This window comes from Acomys minous, assembly GCF_964271855.1.
Source record: "Acomys minous genome assembly, chromosome: 14".
Taxonomy (NCBI): domain Eukaryota; kingdom Metazoa; phylum Chordata; class Mammalia; order Rodentia; family Muridae; genus Acomys; species Acomys minous.
Genome location: NC_140496.1, coordinates 57,785,584 through 57,808,891, shown reverse-complemented (window position 1 = coordinate 57,808,891; position 23,308 = coordinate 57,785,584). Strand labels below are relative to the sequence as shown.

The following is a 23,308-nucleotide window of genomic DNA, read 5'->3' as shown; positions in this document are numbered from 1 at the left end:
ACTGATAAGTTGAACTAAAGTTTAATCAAGAATCTAAATATAAATGATTTCTAAGACTTTTTATGAAGCCTTAAATTTTGAAAAGCTGCAAAGTTTTTATTTTCTGTTGTTAATCTTTAAGTCTAGAAAATGATACTGAAAAGTCGTAATTGACATTTATTTTTCAGTGTGATAGGTGTGCTTGTTTTGAAAGTTAATCTTAAAATTTGAAATTATTTTCTATTATATATATTATCTATATGTACATGACTTTATATATGTTTCCTCTGTCCTGTTTTTTATTTTTATTTTTTTAAGTTTAGAATGGGTTCCTACTATTTCTTTTTAAAATAATTGGTCAAATTTTGTTGTAACATATGATCTCAAGTATAGTTTTTCAGTTATCTTGAGCAAATGCTCCTGTTAGGATGCAGGTTTTTGAACTGTGAAATAACACTGAGTGCATAGAATAGATAGGATTGGCTAAGTGTTTTAAGATTCATTCCAATTTATATGTCACTTCTGAGCTATTCTGTTTAAAATGCATTCATTCCCATCCTCCTCTCCTTTACAGATTCCCAGAATCCTGGTTTCTTCATCTTAGTATTAGATCAAATCTACATTCATTCTTTTTATTTTTTAAAATAGTGTATAAAATATACATTTTAGTGGCTTTTTGGAAGCAAGAAAGCTATGGTAAAACTAGTGAAGATGTGTAAGAGTAATATAATCATTCCTAACTGCGGCTCAGCAGTTGGCGTTTTATGTAAGACATTGTTAGATTCCTTAGAACAGTCAGTTTCAGGAGTCTTAAGCGGTAGTAGCTCAGGGTGTAAAGGCCCTGTCTTTACCCGCCTTCTCTAGTCCCGAAGTTCATGGGTATGTTTGGCTGTCTTATAGCCTAGTAATACCTGCTCTGTAAAGGCCAGAAATACAAAACAATGTAAATATTGTCTGCATTATATAAATATTGCAGAGAAAGTCATAACTCTCCAGATATGGTGGTGTACACCTTTAACCTCTGTACTCAGGAGGAGGCAGAGGCAGGCAGGCCTTTATGAGTTTGAGGCTAGCCTGAGCATCATAGAAAGACTCTGTCCCAAAAAAAAAACATTATAGCCAATTCTCTAGGAGTATTGTGTGTGTTGAAGCCATGTTAATATCATTCAGCTATAAGGATGAACAACTTAGTCCCTCTAGTCAAAAGATTAATCTCTTAAATATGTATATTTTGTAGTATCATGATTTTAAAAAATAACAAAATCTTATAGTCTATCGGTCAGCCCTATCATTTGGTTATCAGCCTTTTCTTATTGCCGTTATCAGTCAGGTCTAATTATTTGAGAACACCATCATTTATAAAATTATATATTGAAAGCATGGTATATTATAACAGGCCTTCTGGAACATAAGATGATAAAGGCATAATTCCTGCAATTCTGTAAAGCATGTGCTGCCATTACAGAGAATAGAAGGTGGATTTTCCAGAGCTGGATGTTATTGAACATGTCAGAAAACAACCCATAATCAAAATATGAATTGATCTTTGAAGAAGCACCTCTTTCAGAAATAAAATTATGGCCCTTTTCAGCAGAGTCTAAGGACATAGTCCAGAGGAGCAAAGCTCATAAAAAAAGATCTCATTATTAAAATGGAACATGATTGTTATGCTCTACTTTTTCTTATATTCAAGGTTAGGGTAAAATATTCCCTTGGCTATCCCCATTATCACTTTAGTAAAACTGGCATTCCAAGAGGGTAGCCTATCCTGATGGTGTTTTCCTTTATCCATGACAAAACATTCAAAACCAAGCTAAGGAGCTAAAGGATGTGTGTATCAAGTTTGAACTAATTTTGAAAGCCTTACTGTGTGCAAGATATATTATGCTTTTAAAGATAGTTTTGCTAAGTGGCATAGTTACATGAAAAATTAAGGACAGTTTTAACCACTTTATTAAATCTCATTTTTTCTTATTCAATATTCTGTTCAGTTTTGTTGTATGGAATAAAAACTAAATTGGTAGAACCTTTTGGGTTATAGCTTTTTAAAGTGCTCTCAGGCAGATAATTATTATGAATATCATTCAGCTCAAGAAGACAAGCTATATGGGTAATATCACACAGACAGGCACTCACAGGCCATGGCTCTCTTCTGTCTTATAGTAGCGATTAGGGTGTTTGTTCCTAGGTTATATACACTTTGGTAATTCATTGCAAATTTACTTATAAATTAAGTTCCCAGTTTGTAAAATATAAAATATTTTAAAAAATATTTATAAAATATAATGCCAAGATTTTCTGATAATGACCAGACACTCACAGTTTATGTTGTGTGTCACTTGTGTTTCTGTGACACTACCCAAACAGAAGGTACCTGGGGAGGAGAAGGTTCGTTTGACTGTAGTCCTGTGTCACAGTCCTTTTTGTGTCAGGTCAGGAACTTAAAGCCAAGAGCAGTGAAGGCTCCTCCCTCCTGACACGTGCATGCTATCGCTCAGCCAGCTCTCCTTTCTTACGTAGTCCAGGCCAGCCTGTGAAATGGTACTGCCATGTTTGGAGCGGAGCCTTCCTGCCTCAGTTAGCAATCCAGACAATCCCTCATAGGTGTGGCCTCAGGTAGCCTGGTCTGGAGACCTCCTCTCTAAGAGTGTCCTCCTTGGTGATTCTAGCTTGTGTCAAGTTGACAGTTAAAACGAAAAACGTTTGTGTCTAAAATTGTTTATCTTGTAGGCTATAGAAAAACATCTGATTAAGAAGTCCCGAGGAGGCCTTGTCTTTATTGGGGAATGGAAGAATGGACACTTGGAAAGGAAGATGGGCCATTTGGCCTGCTTTGCTGGAGGAATGTTTGCACTTGGAGCAGATGGTTCCAGAAAGGATAAAGCTGGTCACTATTTAGAACTAGGGGCAGAGATTGCACGAACATGTCATGAGTCGTATGACAGAACTGGTAAGAATATTAAGAAGGCTAATGACTTAGTCTAAAATAGCCTGTAAGTTAAACATGTTACCAGAAATGAGGAGGTAAGTGTATTTGTGCAATTCACTTCAAAGTGCTGCACACTAAAATAAATAATTTTTCTTAGCTTTGATTTTAATTCCAAGATATGTTTTCAGGATGATTTTTTAAAATTTTGAATTCTTGGTGGATTATTTGTTTTGTTCTTTAATATTTAGAAAATGATTGTAAAGACAAAAGGTAGAAGATTTATATGGAGTTAGATCACTTATTTTCAAATAAAAACCCAAAACATCTCTGTGCCTATACTCTTCAAAAATAAAAGAAGCCAAAAGAAAATAGTCGTTACCTTAAAAGTACAGCTGCTATCTGGCCAGCAGTTTGTCTTTTGCTTAATTCACTAGTGATTTTTATATGTTTGCTTTTTTAAAAAATCCTCTGACATTGCTTTGGGGAAGTATATAATATTTTCTGATCTTCTATGTTTTAGAGGTTGAAGTGTTTTTTTTTTTCTTGTTGTTTATAAAAATTGGTTCAAAACACAGATACTGCGTGCATCTACACATAGATATTCAGCGTATGGAGAAGGTCTCCATGTGGGTGGAGTGATGAAACGGGAGCTGCAGACCCTAGGTTACACCTGCAATTTACTTTGGCTTTACAAATACATTTTTCTATGTTAAATGATTAGTGACCTGGAAGCCTACAAACTTGTGATTTCTGTTTGTGATTTCAGAAAGTTGAAATGTTGCTTTTCTACAGTAACTGAATTTCTATTTCAGATTTAATTTATCACTAAGTACTGTGGCATGAATATAAGGGGCTTGAAACTTGTCCTCATTCATAAATTTATTGAGTTATTTTTATACAGGAAGGAATGGAATTTAAGGTGACGCTGACCCTTCAGTTCTCTCATTGTCCAAACTAGTGGTTTCACTTTTTAAAAATGTAACTCAAAAGAATATTGACTGCCATTCTTTCATTGTCCAGTGGCGACCTGGGTTCCCTTTCAGCAGGTGGTCCAGGTGCTGCTTGCTACAGGGGTGGCTTAAAGCATTCAGGACAAGGCTCCTGGCCTCATAGGACTTGGTGGAAATGCATTTCCCACTGGATGTTACAGTTAGCTCTTTTAGAACGAGATTGCTGGTGTCAGATGGCAGTGGAAACGCAGGAGTTCCAAAGGCCTGTGATGACACCAGAAGTGTTACAGCCCTGTCATGCTAAGCACAGCAGAGGATGTGGGCGGACATCCGAAACCTGCTAGAAGGTGGATCTGATGAGATGCAGACCTGGTGGGTGCTTTACTGGCAGTCAGTGCCAAGCTAGTGGCTGCCAAGGCAGCTCCACCATTGCTGCCTGACCAGCAGTCAAGTCAAGCAGCGATTCCCCAGAAAGAGACTGTACCATGTAACAAAACAGTCATATCATAAGAGCGGAAAGGCAGTACCTAATTATCCTATGGTTGGGGAAGATCTCCAGGAAAAGTCAAAGGACGTTGGTTGAAAGCCAAGATGCCAAGATATCTTATTAGCATAGGGTGGGTATCTCCAGAAATCCCTAGGTGCTTGATGAGCAGGTTCTGTCAGGAAAAGGTCGGGCCTGTGTTCCTCCCTGAGGTCTCTGTGATACTCCTTACGGGATCTGGGCAAAGAGGGAGTCCGACCGAGAAAGAGAGTCTGTCCCGATAGACCAAGCTCATTGGCTATCAGGGAACCCCAGACGTCAGCCTTAAAAAGTGGGATTCCACAATTGACAAATGTTATTTCAGTATGATTTAATGTTCTTATTAAGACAAAGTTATCTAATTTACAAATAAAATGATCACAGCGATACTGTGTAATGGCAGTTATACACTTAAATGTAGTTAACAGCTGAGTAAAATTCCATTGTGCATGTATGCCACATTTTTGCTTCCCGTTTAGCTGTTTCCTTATGATTGGGAGCAGGACAGCAGTGAACACGGATTTATCAATATCCTGTAGCATGATGTAGCCGCCTTTGGGTGAGTCAAGAGGAGCATACCTGGCTCATATGAAAGTAGTTCTGCTTTCATTTATTTAGTTTATTTTGAGGAACCACTGTGAATAGTATTTTAGTTACCAGTTTGACACAATCTAGAATCACCTGGAGAGGAAGTCTCAATGAAGATTTGTCTAGATTAGGTTGGCCAGGGGACATGTCTTTGGAAGATTATCTTGACATGCCAAAACCTGTTGTAAATTGGGTAGCACCCTTCCCTGGGTTTGAGTCCTGGGTTGTACAAACGAGGAGAAAGTAAGCTGAATACAGCGTGCTTAGGTTAACTTGTTGTACTCAGGTTTTGACTGAGGATGTAAGTGACTGACTCCTTCAGGTTCCTTCTGTCTTGACTTCCCCATTGTGACGGACTGCAACAGGGAAGCATGAGCTCTAAAGTAACCCTTCCTAAATTGTATTTGCTAGGATATTTGATCACAGCAACAGGAAGTGAAACTAAGACACATCCATACTGACTTGCATGGTGGCTTTGCTGGGTTAGACTCCCAACAGCAGTATAAAGATTGCCGTTCCACACAGCCTCACTGTCCCCTTCCCTCCAGGTCCTCCCACGTACCCTCCCAAACCCTTCAGATTCGTGACCTCTTTTATCAGTTGTTAGCTGCATATACATGTGTACTTGTATATTGTTCATATACTCCTAAATATAATTTGTTCAGTCCATATAATGTGTTTTCAAGGCTAACCGTTTGGCCCTGGATAAGTTAATGTAGTCTTCTTTTTATTCAGTTGTCTGTTCTTTGTGTAGGGTTGGGCATGGCCATTGCTGTGGCCCTTGTTTGGCTCACATTTGGGAGGCCAGGTTAATGAGACTTTACAGGTATAGCTTCTGACATTACTAGGCGACACAGTCTCATAGCGCACTCACTGACTCTCTGGCCCTTACAGGCTTTCTGCCTCCTCCTCTTCACTGTTCTCTGAGGTGTGAGAGTGCTTTTGTGGATGTGTCCACTGGGACTGGGCGCCACAGCTCTGCATTTTGATTGGCTGTGGTTTTTGTAGTAGTCTCTATTACAAAAAGAAGTTTTCTTGATGAAGGGTAAAGAATTACACTTACCTGTGGGTGTAAGGACAGATGGGTATAGATTGTTGTTAGTGATTATACTGGCTTAGTAAACTAGTGTTTGTAGATTCTCCCTAGGAACCATAGTTTCACTAACACCAAGTAGTTGATGGGATTTTCAGTACCAGACATGGTACCCTTTTGTTGAGTGGGTCTTCGGTCCAATTGGAGAACATTTAGCTATGGCCAGGGTATTTGTGTCACTACTACACCTATAGTGTGCCTGTAGTGCCATACTGATTGTGTCGTCTTTTTTTTTTTTTTTTTCCCAGACAGGGGAAGGGGATTCGAGACAGGGTTTCTCTGCCTTGGCTCTTCTAGACTCACTTTGTAGACCAGGCTGGTCTCGAACTCACAGTGATCCGCCTGCCTCTGCCTCTAGAGTGTTGGGATTAAAGGCATGCGCTACCATGCCCAGCTTGATTGTGTTTTCTTAGTCATTGCTATTCTGGCTAGGGTGAGATAGAATCCCAAAATGATTTTAATTTGCATTTTCTTAATGGCTAAAGATATTGAACATTAAAAAAAATAGTATTTGGCCATTCGTGGTGTGTTCCCTCCCCCCCCCTTTGGGGAGTATCTGTTCATTTTATTAGCCCATTTATCAATTAACAGTTTTATGGTTTTGATATTTAAGTTTTGTAGTTCTTTATGTATGCTACTTATCAGCCCCCTATCTGAGGTATAGCTGGCAGAGATTTTTTTCTCCCATTCTGTAGGCTATGTGTTCTATTGATCGTTTGCCTTGCTGTGCAGAAACTTCTTAGTTTCGTGTAGTCCCATTTGTTACCTCTTATGTGCTTTCTGATTGTGTGCCTGGGGCTTCACATAGGGGCTTTCCCTTTAGCAATCTCAAAAGTTCAGGTTTCAAGTTAACACCTTTGATCTTTTGGGGTGAGTGAAAAATTATCCTGATTTCTACCTGACATGATTATGTATATAGGAAATCCTAAAAAATACTGCACACACACACACCGTGTTAGAATGAATTAATTAATTTAGTACAGTGGTGGGATACAAATCAGTGTGCATAAATCCGTTACATTTGTTTACATTAGCAGTATATTGGAGGGAGAAATCAGGAAAAGAACCCTAAGCCTGGCAGTGGTGGCGCACACCTTTAATCCCAGCACTTGGGAGGCAGAGGCAAGCAGATCTCTATGAGTTCGAGGCCAGCTACAGAACAAGTTCCAGGACAGCCAGAGTTATACAGAGAAACCCTGTCTTGAAAAAACAGTAATCAGAGCTGGAAAGATAGCTCTGTGGTAATGCTTGCTGTACAAATTTGAGGATCAGAGTTCCTATACATACATGGTGGGAGGCTGGGTGTTCCTTTAACCCCAGCACTGTCCACAGGAGACAGGAGGATGGCTGGGGCTTGCTTGCTTTCTCCAAGCCTAGCTGAAAAATTACAAGCTCTGATTCAGCAGGAGACTCTGCTTCAAATGCCAAAGGTAGAGTCCTAGCAGAGGACGTTTAATACCTTCCTTCCCGTGGCTTCCACGTGCTGTGTATGCACACTCCCTCACTGCACACACACAGAAACAGGACTTAATGAATAAATTTAACCAAAGAGAGAAAGATTGTGTGCTGAAAATTACAAAATATTGATGAAATAATTAGAAATACAAATAAAGAGACAGATAGTATCTGTTTGTGTTCATGGATTGTGTGTGATAGTTACCTTTGCCTTTGCTTCCAAGACATTACTTAGCTCTTGATAGAGTCAGGGTTAGCAGCTTATTAGTGTAAATTCTTCTAAGAAGTTCTTCATGCCAGAGGGATAGAAATATTTGTAATTCTGTTGAAAGAAAACTAAGTGAAGTTCTTTTGAAACAGTTCATTTTGTTTCAAACAGTAGCAATAAAAATAACCAAAGTTGCCAGGCGGTGGTGACCCACACCTTTAATCCCAGAACTCGGGAGGCAGAGGCAGGCGGAATCGCTGTGAGTTCGAGGCCAGCCTGGTTTACAAAGTGAGTCTAGGACAGTCAAGGCTACACAGAGAGACCGTGTCTCGATAAAACAAAATAATAATAAATAACCAAAGTTACTTTAGGATTGGAAAGTGGCTCAGCCTATAATGTGGGATTTGATTGTCAACACCAAAACAAATAAATAAAAATGAAAACAATAGGAAGGAAAAACCCCCACAAAAGATAAAGATTACTTTATACCCTTTCCCTTTAGAGAGAACAGTAAGTATTCCTTTAAAGCATACACATTGTTGATGTGGCTTTTTTTTTTTTTTGTTTTGTTTTTGTTTTTTTGTTTTGCATGTTACAGCATTAAAACTAGGTCCTGAGTCATTCAAGTTTGATGGTGCAGTGGAAGCCGTGGCTGTGCGGCAAGCTGAAAAGTATTACATCCTTCGTCCAGAAGTAATTGAAACCTATTGGTATCTATGGAGATTCACGCACGACCCAATATACAGGCAGTGGGGCTGGGAAGCAGCACTGGTAAATACGCCACTTTCTCCTTCCGTCTGTGCTCCCTGGGCAGGGCTGCTCCTGTACCATGCATCCTCATCCCAGCTGCTTGATTTTGAAAGCTACACTTTCATTTCTCTGGGGAAGAATCTGTTCTCATTTGTTTCTTGAGCAATAAAACTAGCCTTATACTTGTGTTTGCGCTCTTTTAGTACTTTAATAAAAGTATGTACTCACTATTCTACTAAGTACTATAAGGAGCTATTTAAATGGCAACCTTTGTAGTATTATAAAATAAGTGGTATTTTTATAATGTCTTTTTAATGTTCAACCACTGGAAAAAGAAGCATTGCCATATTATCCCAGATTTATAGTCTGGGCAGATGATTCATGTTCATTTTAGCTTGTGTTCTAATTCTTGTATAGATGAGTAAATTGTTTTTAAAAAGAGATTAAGAGACAAAATGTGGAGGCTGGAGAGATGGCTCAGAGGTTAAAAGCACTGCCTGCTCTTCTGAAGGTCCTGAGTTCAATTCCCAGCAACCACATGGTGGCTCACAACCATCTATAATTAGATTTGGTGCCCTCTTCTGGCGGGCAGGCCCACAGGCAGGATGCTGTATACATAATAAATAAATAAATCTTTAAAAAAAAGAGAGACAAAATGTGTATACGCCTACAAGGAGACACTTGTGTGTGCATGTGTGTATATATGTATTCAGAAGCAGGACTTTGTTACCGTTAGTAAAGAAAGCAGTTCATTTACTCTTAAGTAGTAGACATCCATCCACAGCGGGTACCATTGTAGTAAGTACTTGCTTATAATCCTAACCCTCAGGAGACTAAGGGCTTCATACTTATGAGACCAAACTGAGCTGCCAACTGAGCCTGAAACCTACCTGGGCCTAAACAGTTCTGATATGGTGATGAGCTAGTTTTTAAAACAAACCAAAACATGTATTTATTATTTGTGTGTATCCAATGAGTGTGAGTGCCTGTGGAGGCTGGAAGAGATTGTCAGATCCTCTGGAACTGGAATTCCATGTGTTTGTGAGCCCCTGATATGGGTGCTGGGAACCAAACTGAGGTCCTGTGCAAGAGCAAGCAGCAGACACTCTGGCCTGCTGAGCAGCTATCTCTGCAGCCTATGATCCTTTCTTCACACAATCAGAGCACCTTTAAAACCCAGGAACAACAAATAGTGCTCTAAGAAGAAGAACTTGGTTAATCACTTTTCATTGTTAACTAGCTTTCCATCAGAAGAGAAGGTAGGTAAAAGGGAGCAAGAGTAGGAACAAGCAGCAGTTAAGTGCTGGGCCTTCCTTCACTGCACAGGGTTGTAGGCTGGGCCAGAGTGGTACAAGAGCGAGCCCCAAGTGCTCTTAGCTTTTCACGAACAGCCCAGTCCTGAAGTGTGATACGTTTGCACCAGCAAGATGGTGGCTTCGACTTAAAAGTAGAGTTGTAAATAGACTGCCTTTTTTGCGGGGGTGGGGGGTGGGTGGGGGGTGGGGGGGTGGAGTTCTTTCAAGACAAGCTTTCTCTGTGTAGCCTTGGCTGTTCTGGACTAGCTGTGTAGACCAGCCTGACCTTGAACTCACAGAGATCCACCCACCTCTGCCTCCCGAGTGCTGGGATTACAGGCGTGTGCCACCATGCCTGGGTTAGATTGTTTTTATTTAATGTATTGATTTATGCATTTTCAAGGACACAAGTCGAAATATAAAGTAAGAATTTTAAATTCCAGTCAGGCATTAGAACACAGTAGTTAACACAGAACAAATCGCTCAGCTCAATTTCTCAGTCTGAAAAGTAGAGCTGTTTACCTCCAAGGATTATGAAATTTAAATGCCAGTTCATATGAGGCTCTTAGATGAGCCCTGGGCAGATTGTTCCCTCTGAAATAGTTGCCATTGTCATGTAGGCATGTAGGTGTGCACTTCCTGCTGCTTCTCACCACCTGTGGTGCCTGACTAATAAGACTGTGGAAATACAGTGTCTCAGAATGGAGTTTGCAAACAATAAATATCTCTTATTCCCACTACTGTATGAGGCTCCTAAATAATACATTGTTAAGGATGTTATGAACTAGTATTCGTTCTTGGAAATGATCACATTGAGATTCAGAGTGTGTGTGTGTGTGTGTGTGTGTGTGTGTGTGTGTGTGTGTGTGTGTGTACACATGCAAGTGTATGTGGAGTTCAGAATACAACCTTATGCTCCTCTTGGGCCTTCCCTTTTAAAATAGCGTCTCAGCTTGGCCTTGGGCTTCACCAGGTAGGCTAGGCTGGCCAGCCAGGCTAACAGGCTCCAGGGATCCACCTTCATTTGCCTCTGCTGTAACCACTGCTGTAATTACAGACAGGCACCACTGTGCAGCTTCATACAAGGGTTCTGGGGAGCTGAACTCAGGTCCTCAGTTTTCGAGGCAAGTGTTGTGAGCCATTTCCCCCACCCCTAATTACAAGCTTATTTCTGTCTTGATTTGTGTCAGACAGCTCCCTAATTCAGAAAGAATAGGTCAAATTTGACATTTACATCAGGAAAATATAAGCTGTTGTAGAGAGATTATAGTGTTAAAGAGGGAAAGACACACCAGTACAAGTTTGTTTTTCCAGTGTGAGAAAATTTTGATGACACTGCTTGGGCTTAACAATGCCAAATATTCCTTCAGATTTATATGAGTGGGTTTTTTGTTTTGTTTTTGGTAGAAAGAGGGTCTCACCATGTAGCCCTGGCTGTTCTAGAACTCACTTTGTAGAACAGACTGGCTTTGAACTCACGAAGATCCATCTGTGTACCTCCTGAGGCTGGGATTAAAGGCTGTTACCCTATCCTTTCTGTGTGCTTTTTGAACAGTCTTTCGGCTTGTCCTTTAGAATTGAATTTCCACAAAATTGCCTTCTCTGCTTTCCTTCACAGGCTATTGAGAAGCATTGCCGAGTCAGCGGTGGGTTTTCTGGAGTGAAGGACGTGTACTCTCTCACGCCTACACACGATGACGTGCAGCAGAGCTTCTTTCTCGCTGAGACATTAAAGTGAGCACATACTCAGAAGTGTTTTAAGTTAGCTTATTTTAAGTGCTATATGAAAGTAAACACTGTTCCTATTACTGAGGTGATATATAATGTTGCCATACCGGTATATATTGAGTCATGTTTGAATCAAATTAATTATATCTGACACTCAAATACTTAGTTCTTTGTCGTGACAACTTTAAAACCCCATCTTTTTGAAATGCAGTGTTACATGTAATTACCCTTTTCTGTAGTAGCACACAGAACTCCTTCCTCCCATGTGACTGTAACATAGTACTCATGGATCCACTGTGCCATCTTCTCACTAGTCTCTGGTGGCTGCTGCTCTAACCCTGTGGTGCAGCAGCTTTCTTATATTTTACAGGAGAATGATAATCTGACAGTTACTTTGTGCCTGGAATCTTTCATTGCACGTAATTTTAGATCCTCCCAGGTTGATAGAAATGATACATTTTCATCTTTTTTGCTTTTGTTTTTGTTTTGTTTTGTTTTTCTTTTTCAAGACAGGGTATCTCTGTGTAGCCTTGCTGTCCAGGACTCACTTGATAGACCAGGCTAGCCTTGAACTCACAGCCTCTGCCTCCAGAATGCTGGGATTAAAGGAGTTTGCCACCACATCCAGCCCACTCTCATCATTTTTAATGTATGAATAATACTTCTTTGTAGATATGTGCCACATTTTCTTTATCCGTTCATTAACATTTTCATTTTTATAGAGTAATATTGCTGTATGACTGCTAGATAATTAAATTGTGACTATATGTTACATTGTACTGTGCTTTATTACAAAATTTTTGTGTAGATGGGTTGGTAAATACCAAGCCATATCTGAAGAGTGACTGTAAGGTAGTTATTTTGTCAAGCAAACATTCTGTTGTGGTGCTGCAGGCCTCTAATCCTAAAAGTCTGGAGACGCGACCCAAGTGTTGCCAACCATGGTCTGTATACATATATAGCAAGACTCTTGTCTCAAAAAATAATAATAATTCAAGGGAAAGGTAGTTAGTACCTTTAAATAAGCTATTTTGTTTCTGCTCCTTGATTATTTTATAGTTACCTAGGAAACTTCTTAAAGCATAGATACAGTGGCCATAACTACAAAGCCTCAGTAGGGCTGAGGTGGGGTCAGGTCAGTTTGATACCTGCCTTTGGACCCAGCTGAGTTCAGATTATGTCTCCTAGGAATGATCATAAATGTTTGATAGTACTAGATGCTAATGTGGCCATCATCAGCCACTCTCTCCACATGGTTTTGTACAAAGACACATGTAAAGGGAAAAGTGGGGGAAAAAACAAGACAATTTGGGGCCTATACTCAAAAGCCCAGGTGGCGCTCTGTAAATAGGCCTGGGAAAAGATGGAGACATTAGTTACATAAGTATGCTATCTTAAAGGCATACATACAAAATAAGTATCTCTTTTATCACCAGTGACTGAACTTCAAGTTTCCTGTGTCTTAACACATGGGCGATTTATAAATACATCATTTGCTCAGCAAATGTTTTCTGCCTGGTACCACTCAGATCAGTTGAGAATGTGTTAGAAACCCAAAAGACAGTATCCGGCTGCACTCTGATATAAATGCAGTTCATTTATGTCTGGTATATTGTAGCTGAAAAGTATACATTTTAAATTATCCGTAAGATCTATACTAAGTTTTTCTTTTATGAATACTACTCTTAATGTTTTTCAATCTTTTAGTCTTTAAATTAGTATTATTCCTGCTTTTCCTTTTGATGTACCAATATGCCGTGTGCTTCTATTTTCTTGTTGCTTCACTTTACTCCTGCCTGTCCATATGTATAGCTGACCCTATTCAAGACCCTGCTTGCTGTAGAGATGGTTAGGACAGCTGCCCTGGTCCTGAGCTCCCACCTCTGGGTCTTCCTTGTGCTCGTGTATCCTGGGTGACAGCTCTAGTTACTCAGTGCTACATCCCAGCTAAACGAACCTCACAGTAAATCACTGTGCTTTTTCTGTAAGGCTGTGCAGTTTGACTCAGATTGTGGTAGAACTTCTCTTTCTCTTCCTCCTTAGCTCCTACATGCTGTGCGTGACACACACACACACACACACACACACACACACACACACTCTCCCTCTCTCTCTCTCTCTCTTTCTCCAGGGAATCTAACCAAGGGCCTTGCTATTACAGGTTTGGCAAGCACTGTACCCTGATCTGTATCTCAGCTTCTTACCACTTGTTTCTCTTGCTACCCCTCACCTTTCCTCTCTGTCTCTGCATCTCCATATATACATATTCACATATTTCCCTCATTTGAAAACAACACTGTTTTCTGGGTAATTTAAACTATAGTTGCCAGCATTTGGTGTTTCAGTGTGTCTTTCAAGAAAGGAGTTGATCTGAAGAATTGCGGGAGGAGAAACTATAATCAGGATATATTACGTGGGGGGGGGAAGTGTTTTCAATAAAAGGGAAAAATTTTTTTAAGTAAGAAAGGGGTATTATTCTACATGTTCATAATTCAGTTTTTGTACCCATGAACTCCAACATTCATACAGTTCTGTGATGTGACATATATTCATTTAAATTTTTCTTTCATTATTTCAAGAGTATTACAGTTTTTCTATTTTTAAGAATCCCAGTTCAAGATCCAGTATTGGAGCCTATATTGTATTTGGCTGCATAGCTCCCTCTCCCTAGTCACCTTTAATCTAGGGGGGAATCTTTACTGACAAATTTTAGTCTTTTGCACAATTAACATTTTTAAGTATTTGGATTCGTTTCTATGAAAACTATACCTCAGTTATATTCCATATATTTTTCTAATGGTTAGGTTTCACTTAAAGCATTTTTTGATTAATATTATAAATGATGTGTGCTCCTCATCCTGCTCTGTGAAAAGGCATGTAATAGAAATTCAGCCATTATTGTTGATTTGGGTTAGCTCATAGGTCAGATTGATCCTATGGGTGTCTAATAATAATTTATCTGAGGAGATACCCTTTTTCCATCAGGCTTTTTATGCTTATCAGCATCCTTTGATGGAATCAAATGTGACTGTAGAGACAGTCAAAGATGCTAGTCCTGAAGTCCTCGATTTTCACCATCATGCTTCTGTCTCCTTCAGCTTCATCTCGCTCTCATTTAACTTGTCCATTCCATACTTGAACTGGTCTACTCTACATTCAGACATTTTCATACAGGAAATGTAGTTTTGCCTCTTACTGTCTGTTTCTCATTTTACTACTTGTGGCTGGAATGTCTTTGCCTGTCTGTCAGCATTTCTTTTCTATCTTCAATCCCCAGCTCACCTATTAATTACCATGTCTCCAGCCAGCACAGACCATGAGCATTTAGCATGTGACTTAGGACCAGAAATAGGTGGCATTCTGCCTCTTTTCCTCCTGTACCTGTGTGGGCCATCACTAGTACATTAGCAGTAGTCTAGGTAACCAGTCATTTATAGTCCCTTTCAGAAAGTCATACTTATGGATCAATAAAATTAAAAAAGGTCAAACAAGAGTAAACATAGAAATAACAGTATTAAAGAAAATTATCAACACTGAACTACGAATTCAACATTGAACTTCCTGGAAGCTGAAGCAAGAAGTAATTATCCTATAGAAGGTCATTCTCCACCCTGGGAGCTGGGAGAGCACATTACTTTGACAAATGAGATAATGTGTTTATGCTACTAATTATAAGATCACTTAACCTGTATAACTCATTACCATATATTGAAACAGTGAGTAAAGTCTATGAAATTACTCTTTTCAAAAGCTAAAGACAGTTGAGCATTGGCAGTTTCATGTTGTTCAGCTGTGTATGTATGTGGTTCTGAAGCCGAGGTGGTGGTGATACCACAGAGTTATAGCCCTTTGGTTAAACCACTGACTTAACGGCACAGGGTGCAGGCGGATGCTAGTGCCTGCTCTAGTAACCACTAGAATTCAGGTTCCCGGGCTGATCCAAGCGGCTGGAGCTTGGGACTCCTAGAGGTCTGAGCTGACCCAGATAAATGGAGCGGCTGCCTCATGGCAACCAGGCGAGCTCCAGCGGCAACAAGAGGTGGCTTTACTATAGCTGCCTGGTCAGCAGTCGAGTCCAGAGGTCCAGTGGCGAATCCTTTGGGGCGGAGGGGAGCCCTACCTGCCCCCAGAATAGACAAGGAGTCCCAGTGTGTGCTGTCACTTGAATTTTTGATCTTAGCCATTCTGATACGTGTAAGATGGAATCTTAGAGTCATTTTGGTTTGCATTTCCCTGATGACTAGGGATGTTGAGCATTTCTTTAAGTGTTTCTTAGATATTCCTCTGTTGAGAATTTTCTGTTTAGCTTTGTACCCCATTTTTAATTGGGATATTTGGCTTGGTGGTGTTTAATTTATTGAGTTCTTTATATATTTTGGGTTTTAGCCCTTTGTTGGATGTAGTGTTGGTGAAGATCTTCTCCCATTCTATAGGCTGTCGTTTTGTTCTGTTGACTGTTGCCTTTGCCTTACAGAAGCTTCTCAGTTTCATGAGGTCCCATTTATTGCTGATCTTAGAGACTGAGCTGTTGGTGTTCTTTCTGTTCAGGAAGTTGTCTCCTATATGAGTGAGTTCAAGGCTCTTCCCCACTTTTTCTTCTAACAGACTTAGGGTGTCTGATTTTAAGTTGAGGTCTTTAATCCACTTGGACTTTAGTTTTGTGCATGGTGATAAATATGGGTCTATTTGCATTTTTCTACATGTAGACATCCAGTTAGACTAGCACCATTTGTGAAGATGCTATCTTTTTTCCATTGTATGGATTTGGCTTCTTTGTCAAAAATCAAATTCTCATAGGTGTGTGAGTTTATTTCTGGGTCTTCTATTAGATTCTACTGACCAACCAGCCTATTTCTATGCCAGTCCCATGCTGTTTTTATTACTGTTGCTCTATAGTACAGCTTGAGATCAGGGATGGAGATTCCTCCTGAGGATCTTTTACTGTACAAGATTGTTTCAGCTATTCTGGGTTTTTTGTTTTTCCATATGAAGTTGAGAATTGATTTTTCAAGGTCTGTAAAGAATTGTCTTGGAATTTTGGTGGAAATTGCATTGAATATGTAAATTGCCTTTGATAAGATGAACATTTTTACTATGTTGATTTTCACAATACACCAACATGGGGAGATCTTTACATCTCCTGATATCTTCAATTTCTTTCTTTAGAGACTTGAAGTTTTTTTCATAGAAGCCTTTCCCTTGCTTGGTTAGAATTACATCACGATACTTTATATTATTTGTGGCTATTGTGAAGGGTGTAGTTTTCCTAATTTCTTTCTCAGCCAATTTGTCATTTGCATCCAGCAGGGCTACTGTTTTTTTTTTTTTTTTTTGAGTTGATTCTTGTATCCAGTCTCTTTGCTAAAGGTGTTTATCAGCTGCAGGCATTCCTTGGTAGAATTTTTTGGGTCACCTATGTATACTATATGTCATCTGCGAATAGTGATAGTTTGACTTCTTCCTTTCCTACTTGTATCCCCTTGATCTCCTTTAGCTGTCTTATTGCTCTAGCTAGGACTTCAAGTACTATATTGAAGAGCTATGGAGAGGGTGGGCAGCCTTGCCTTGTCCCTGATTCCAGTGGAACTGATTTAAGTTTCTCTGTGTTTAGTTTGATGTAGCAGGGGATTGAGAAAGATAGAGGAGTCGGAGCTGTGGGGCTGTTTTCAGTGTAGTTGAAGATTCAGATGAGCTGAAAAAGAAACACTGAAATATTATCACCCTGCTTAGAAGTCACACACGTAGGAACCCTGCAGAAGTGGTTCTCAAGATGGAGCGCACACCAAAACCGCCTCAAAGGATTCATCATCCCCAGGGCTTCTTACTAGTAGGCCCAGAGTGTGCACTGTCAGCAAGGTCATAGGCAGTGCTCATCCCTGCTAGTCTGTGGGGATCACTTTGAGAACTACTGACACCCATGCTCTGTAAAACATTTTGTGGGAAACAATTGAGAATCAAGGTGGCAAGCCACCCGCTTAAGTGCATGTACTTCACTGAGTCTCTGGAGTACTGGAACCGTAGTGTTCAGTCTTGGTCCTCCTAGCACCTTTCACAGTGCAGTCCAAGGGCTAGATACAGGTATGCACACTGAATTTTAACTTTAAATACTGATAAACATTTCTTTGAAAACTATGTATTTCAAAATACTTGTCAGTCTTTTTTGCTCCAGTAGAGGGAGCTATAACACAAATTGTACTAAGGAGCAACAACAAAATTTTTACCTTTCTATTTTTGTCGGTCTTCATTGAAGTATTGTGAGTGAGTGGTTCGTTACTGTTTTATCAGATTTGTTAGACTGGATAACTCTACCCTAGTTATTGTAGTCATGTTCTGTGTAGTGATGTTTTGACCAGTGATGGACCACATATTCCACAGGGGTCCCACACCCACGAAATTCTGTCATCTGCTGACCATCTCAGTTTATCAGTTTTACCATCTTAGTTACATTCACTCTGTAATGTTCACACACTGAGGGAAACGGTGCCTTTCTTCAACCCAACCCCAGTGCTACATGACACCTCAGTGTAGCGCCTGCGTTCCCGCCTTTGTTTTGCAGGCACTTATAGCCACACCCAAACTGCTCTGCTTCCTGTCCTGGCCCATCGCCTGCAGTCTGAATTGTATGGTTTGGGGATACTTTGTGTTTGGCATTTTATCACGATGGTCCGTTCCTTCCTGGTGGTGCTATTTAGTACTCTGTGGTGGTGTGCGTGTGTGTTTATGCTTTTACTATTTAGTACTCTGTGGTGGTGTGCGTGTGTGTTTATCCTTTTACTATTTAGTACTCTGTGGTGGTGTGCGTGTGTGTTTATGCTTTTACTATTTAGTACTCTGTGGTGGTGTGCCTGTGTGTTTATGCTTTTACTATTTAGTACTCTGTGGTGGTGTGCCTGTGTGTTTATGCTTTTACTATTTAGTACTCTGTGGTGGTGTGCATGTGTGTTTATCCTTTTACTATTTAGTACTCTGTGGTGGTGTGCCTGTGTGTTTATGCTTTTACTATTTAGCACTCTGTGGTGGTGTGCGTGTGTGTTTATGCTTTTACTATTTAGTACTCTGTGGTGGTGTGCCTGTGTGTTTATGCTTTTACTATTTAGTACTCTGTGGTGGTGTGCCTGTGTGTTTATGCTTTTACTATTTAGTACTCTGTGGTGGTGTGCCTGTGTGTTTATGCTTTTACTATTTAGTACTCTGTGGTGGTGTGCCTGTGTGTTTATACTTTTACTATTTAGTACTCTGTGGTGGTGTGCCTGTGTGTTTATGCTTTTACTATTTAGTACTCTGTGGTGGTGTGCGTGTGTGTTTATGCTTTTACTATTTAGTACTCTGTGGTGGTGTGCGTGTGTGTTTATCCTTTTACTATTTAGTACTCTGTGGTGGTGTGCGTGTGTGTTTATGCTTTTACTATTTAGCACTCTGTGGTGGTGTGCGTGTGTGTTTATGCTTTTACTATTTAGTACTCTGTGGTGGTGGTGGTGTGTGTGTGTGTGTGTGTGTGTGTGTGTGTGGTGTGTGTGTTTGTCCTTTTACTTCTCATGGTCTATTACATGATTTTGAAATGAATAAAGGAAAATGATTGTTCATCATTTGATTGCAGGAATATGTTTGCACTTAATTTTTTTCTAATTTTAAATTTTACCCATAAACTAATTTTATGTAACATACTATTATCAGCCAGTTATCAAATTGTGTATTACTATTAAATAAAAATTGAAATGGTTTTACATTAAAGTAGTATGATAGTGAAGGAAAGAAACTGAAATAATGTTAACTGGTATGTAAGATGCTAACAGGTAACATAAAATAGAATCAGCTGTGTAAAATGAGGGATCCAGCTTGAGAAAGCACCTGGGATAGAAGAAAACTTCTCTACTTGATAAAGAGCACATATAAAAAGCAATTAACATCATATTGAAAACAGTATTTGGTTCCCCCTAAGGTCAATAACAAGACAGAACACCTGCTCTATTCGCTTCTGTTCAGCGTTGTGCGGGGGCTCTAGCCAGTGCTGTTACGGAAGAAAGAGAAGCACAACGACATCTGGACTAGAAAGGAAGACATAAGACTGTTTTAACGAGTGACTGTGATAATCCCTGTAGAAAATCCTATAGACCCATCCAAATAATTCCTAAACCCAGTGAGTAACTTTAATAAGGTTGCAGGGACAGACTCAGCATACCAAAATTAATTGTATATATTAGCAGTGAGCCGTAAAAGCTTAAAATTTGAGGCTGGAGAGACGATAAAGAGCCAGCTGTTAAGAACACTGGCTGCTTTTCCAGAGGACTTGGATTCAATTCCCAGCACCCACATGACGGCTTACAACTGTCTGCAACTCCAGTTTCAAAAGAATAAGTACTGCCACACAGACACACATGTAGGCAAAACACCAGTATGCATAAATAAAACATATTTTTAAAAAGTTAAAAATTAAGTGTAGCACATACAAATAACATAAAAATAAATAATATTAATGGGACTTGCCCTTAGAGGCATTGTAGGTGTGGCTGCTGCCAGTAGGTGGCAGAGAGGAGAGAACTACCTCTTCACTCAGTGTTCTGACCTATGAATGTATGAATGATTAGTAGCCTGACATTCCCTGAAAAAAGTGAGCCAGAGATGACCCCCAGCCCTATGCCAGGCAGACCTGGATGGGTTCCCAGGACAGGTGTAAGCCGGAGATTAGAAGAACTCTGCCTTGGACCACAGGCCCAGGAGGCAGTAAGACAGATGACCGAGGGGCCACTTGGGCTGGCCAGGCAAAGAATGAGCTCAAGATTACTACCAGGGCAGAGCCATGGGGCCTGCACAGGGGGCTAGCCTGAGATGGCCAGCAGTCTGCATGAGTGGGCGAAGCAGGCCTGAGACCACTCCTGTGACACCCGAAGACACTCAGAGAAGCTGGGCACCACCCAGAGGAACAAGTGAGTGGTAGAGAAAGAGAAACAGAAGATTATGGGCACAATAGAGAGGCAGAACTAGAGTCAAGGGTAGTAAGGAACAGCCTAATGTGAGTGGCCAGTGATGCTGCCTGGGACCATGGTAGGGGTCCTGGCCTGTGCTGCTACCAGGGGCCGTGTCTGGGTCCTTGGCCCTGCAGCAACAGGGGTCTGTTACCACCAAAGGCCAGGCAGATGTCACTGGTCTAGTCTGTCTCCTAGGGACATGTTGATATCTGAGGGCTATGCAGAACTTTCCCCTCCACTCACCTGGGGAGGGTAGAGCTGGCCTTGGTTGCCGGGGTGGGGCTACCAGTGTACCAGCCCCAAAATGTGTTAGGAAAGCTGTTGGACTGACTAGCACAGATACCTCTCAGGTCTAGATCCAGATCCAGATCCAGATCCAGATCCAGATCCAGGGCTTTGAAATGGCCCACTCAACATCTCCTGCACTGGTGAACTGCTGAAGTGCATGAAGGAGCCTACAGACCCAAGAACTACAGGATCTCCATGACACAGCGCAACACGGGATATCCAAGCGGAGTGTCAGCGAAGTTCCACTGTTGAGAGTGTAGCAGAAGCCGAGCTCTGGCACCAGACCAGTGAGTCACTGCAGTGAACATTTGCAAGCAAAGACGTGTGGACAGAGGGTGTACCGTGGGACACGCTCTGACTAACTACAGCTTCCACGATGAGATTTTTTTTTTCTTCTCTGTTGGAGAAAGGTTGCAAAGGTGGAGGGAGGGTATGAAGGGAGGGGGAGGTGAGTGGGATTGGGGTGCATGATGTGAAGTTCACAAAGAGCCAATAAAAAGTTTTTGTTTAAGAATATTAATGGGCAAGACTTGGAAAATATTAAAGAACTACACACTGTAAAGTCATTGCTGAAGGAAGATCTAAATAAATGTTCAAGATTCTGGAAACTTGATATTAATTTTTCCCAAACTGTATGGTAGAAATTGACAGGCTGTTTCTGATTACAAAGGACCTGGAATAATGAAAACAATTATGAAAAGGAAGTTTGAAGCCTAATACAGCTCACATGAAGACATTACAAAGCTGCAGTGTGGCGTGTGCTGGATATCATCCTAGATTCACTGATGTACGAAATAGAGAGCTCACTGGAGGGCACAGTGCACAGATGGAGACCTAATCTTCACAAAGGCATGGTCATGAAAAAGGGTGCTTTTGACTGTAGATTATGTTGAAACATTTGAATTTCTGAGTTTATCTACATAAATGACTCTATAATGGGTCATGGCCTAGATTTAAAGTCTTAAAAATACTACTTTCAAAAGAAAATATTGGGGGAAAGTCTTTGGAACCCTAGACATGATAGCAGAAGCAAAATCCATTAAAACATTAGTCTCAAAATTAAAAGCATTTACTTTGGAAAGACACTGTTAAGAGAGTAAAGAAACTGAGCAGTGGTGGCACATCCCTTTAATCCCAGCACTCGGAGGCAGAGGCAGGCACATCTCTCTGAGTTTGAGGCCAGCCTGGTCTATACCGTGAGTTCCAAGACAGCCAGGATTATGTAGAGAGATCCTGTCTAAAAAAGCCACACATCAGTTGTCTGATAACAGTCTCCTGTCTGCAACATATGTGGAATTCTGGAAACTTAGGAAGAGAGCAGGCAGTCCAGTTGTAAATTGGATGAACTTTTTAAACAGGTGTTTTACCAAAGATGTGAAGATGACTTAAGCACATGAGACGATACTCTACCTTCACCTCATCTTCAGATGACCTCTTCCCTGCATGTCTGGTCCAAATCTTCCCCCCCCCCCTTTTTTTTTTCACTTTAGGGATATTGGTGGTGGGTGTGATGGGATTAGGACATTCCTCGTGTTCTTTCGCCGACATCTAACCAAGAAGCAGGAATGCTGAGCCAAGGACACAGGAGCCACCCACTGGGACTGTATTCTCCATACGGAAAGCAGACTGTACAGAGTCCTGTTCTGGATCCCCCAAATACATTGGAACTTATCTGTTAGCAGCCTGTTGAGTAAATCAGGCAAGCAGGACTTGGGCCTAGGATCCAGAGTGAGATAGAAAGTCCTGTTACTCCACAGTCCAGCTTTCTCAGTGCTAAAGGCAATCTGTCATCCCCTTTCCCTGCACTATGGTTTTGCTCCTCCAGAACTATAACACTAACAAGAAAAGATACCTATGTACCTACTTTCAAATTCTTCACTGGGGCTTTGTAAGGTGGTCCTAATTCCATCAAGAGGTGTAAATCCCAGGTTTCCTTTCCTTCTTGGCTCTCTCCTCTCCTCTCCTCTCCTCTCCTCTCTTCCCTCTCCTCTCCTCTCCTCTCCCCTCCCCTCCCCTCCCCTCCCCTCCCCTTCCCTCCCCTCCCCTTCCCTCCCCTCCCCTTCATCCCCTCCCTTTTCCTCTCTCCCTCCCCTCCTCTTCCCCTCCCCTTCCCTCCCCTCCCCTTCATCCCCTCCCTTTTCCTCTCTCCCTCCCCTCCTCTTCCCCTCCCTGTCTCCTCTCCTCTCCTCTGCCCTCCTCTCCCTCTCCCATACTAGCCAGGGACATGTTATATGACTGAGATATCCCTCATCCAACTCCCCAGCCTGTAGTAGGACTCAGATTGCAATTTCCTGACATACTAAAGGTGAGAATCATTGTGGTGATTGGGTCCTGTTTGGTATCCAAATGATTCCAGTGGCTTGGAGCTCGCAAAGAGCTTTGACTACTATTTAATTTCACATTCCTTATAAATTCACAATGCTCTTAAATTTTATTTAATAGTTTTTCATACCAAGAACTGTGAAGTTGCAACTACTAGTTTTCCTCAGTATTTGCTAGTAAATATGTGTCTCTTGAGTTGGCAAAACTTACGATTGATACTATGTGTGCTTTTTG

At 40.8% G+C, this 23,308-nt stretch overlaps 1 protein-coding gene across 1 annotated transcript in view; it reads left to right on the top strand.

Annotated features, from left to right (window-relative positions):
* MAN1A2 (mannosidase alpha class 1A member 2) overlaps window positions 1-23,308 on the top strand; it is a 139,461-nt gene that overhangs the window by 111,700 nt on the left and 4,453 nt on the right. The window contains exons 10-12 of the mRNA XM_084757200.1: window positions 2,710-2,929; window positions 8,324-8,496; window positions 11,389-11,504. Of these exons, the coding sequence (XP_084613326.1) occupies window positions 2,710-2,929; window positions 8,324-8,496; window positions 11,389-11,504 (509 nt within the window). The remainder of the gene's footprint in view (window positions 1-2,709; window positions 2,930-8,323; window positions 8,497-11,388; window positions 11,505-23,308) is intronic.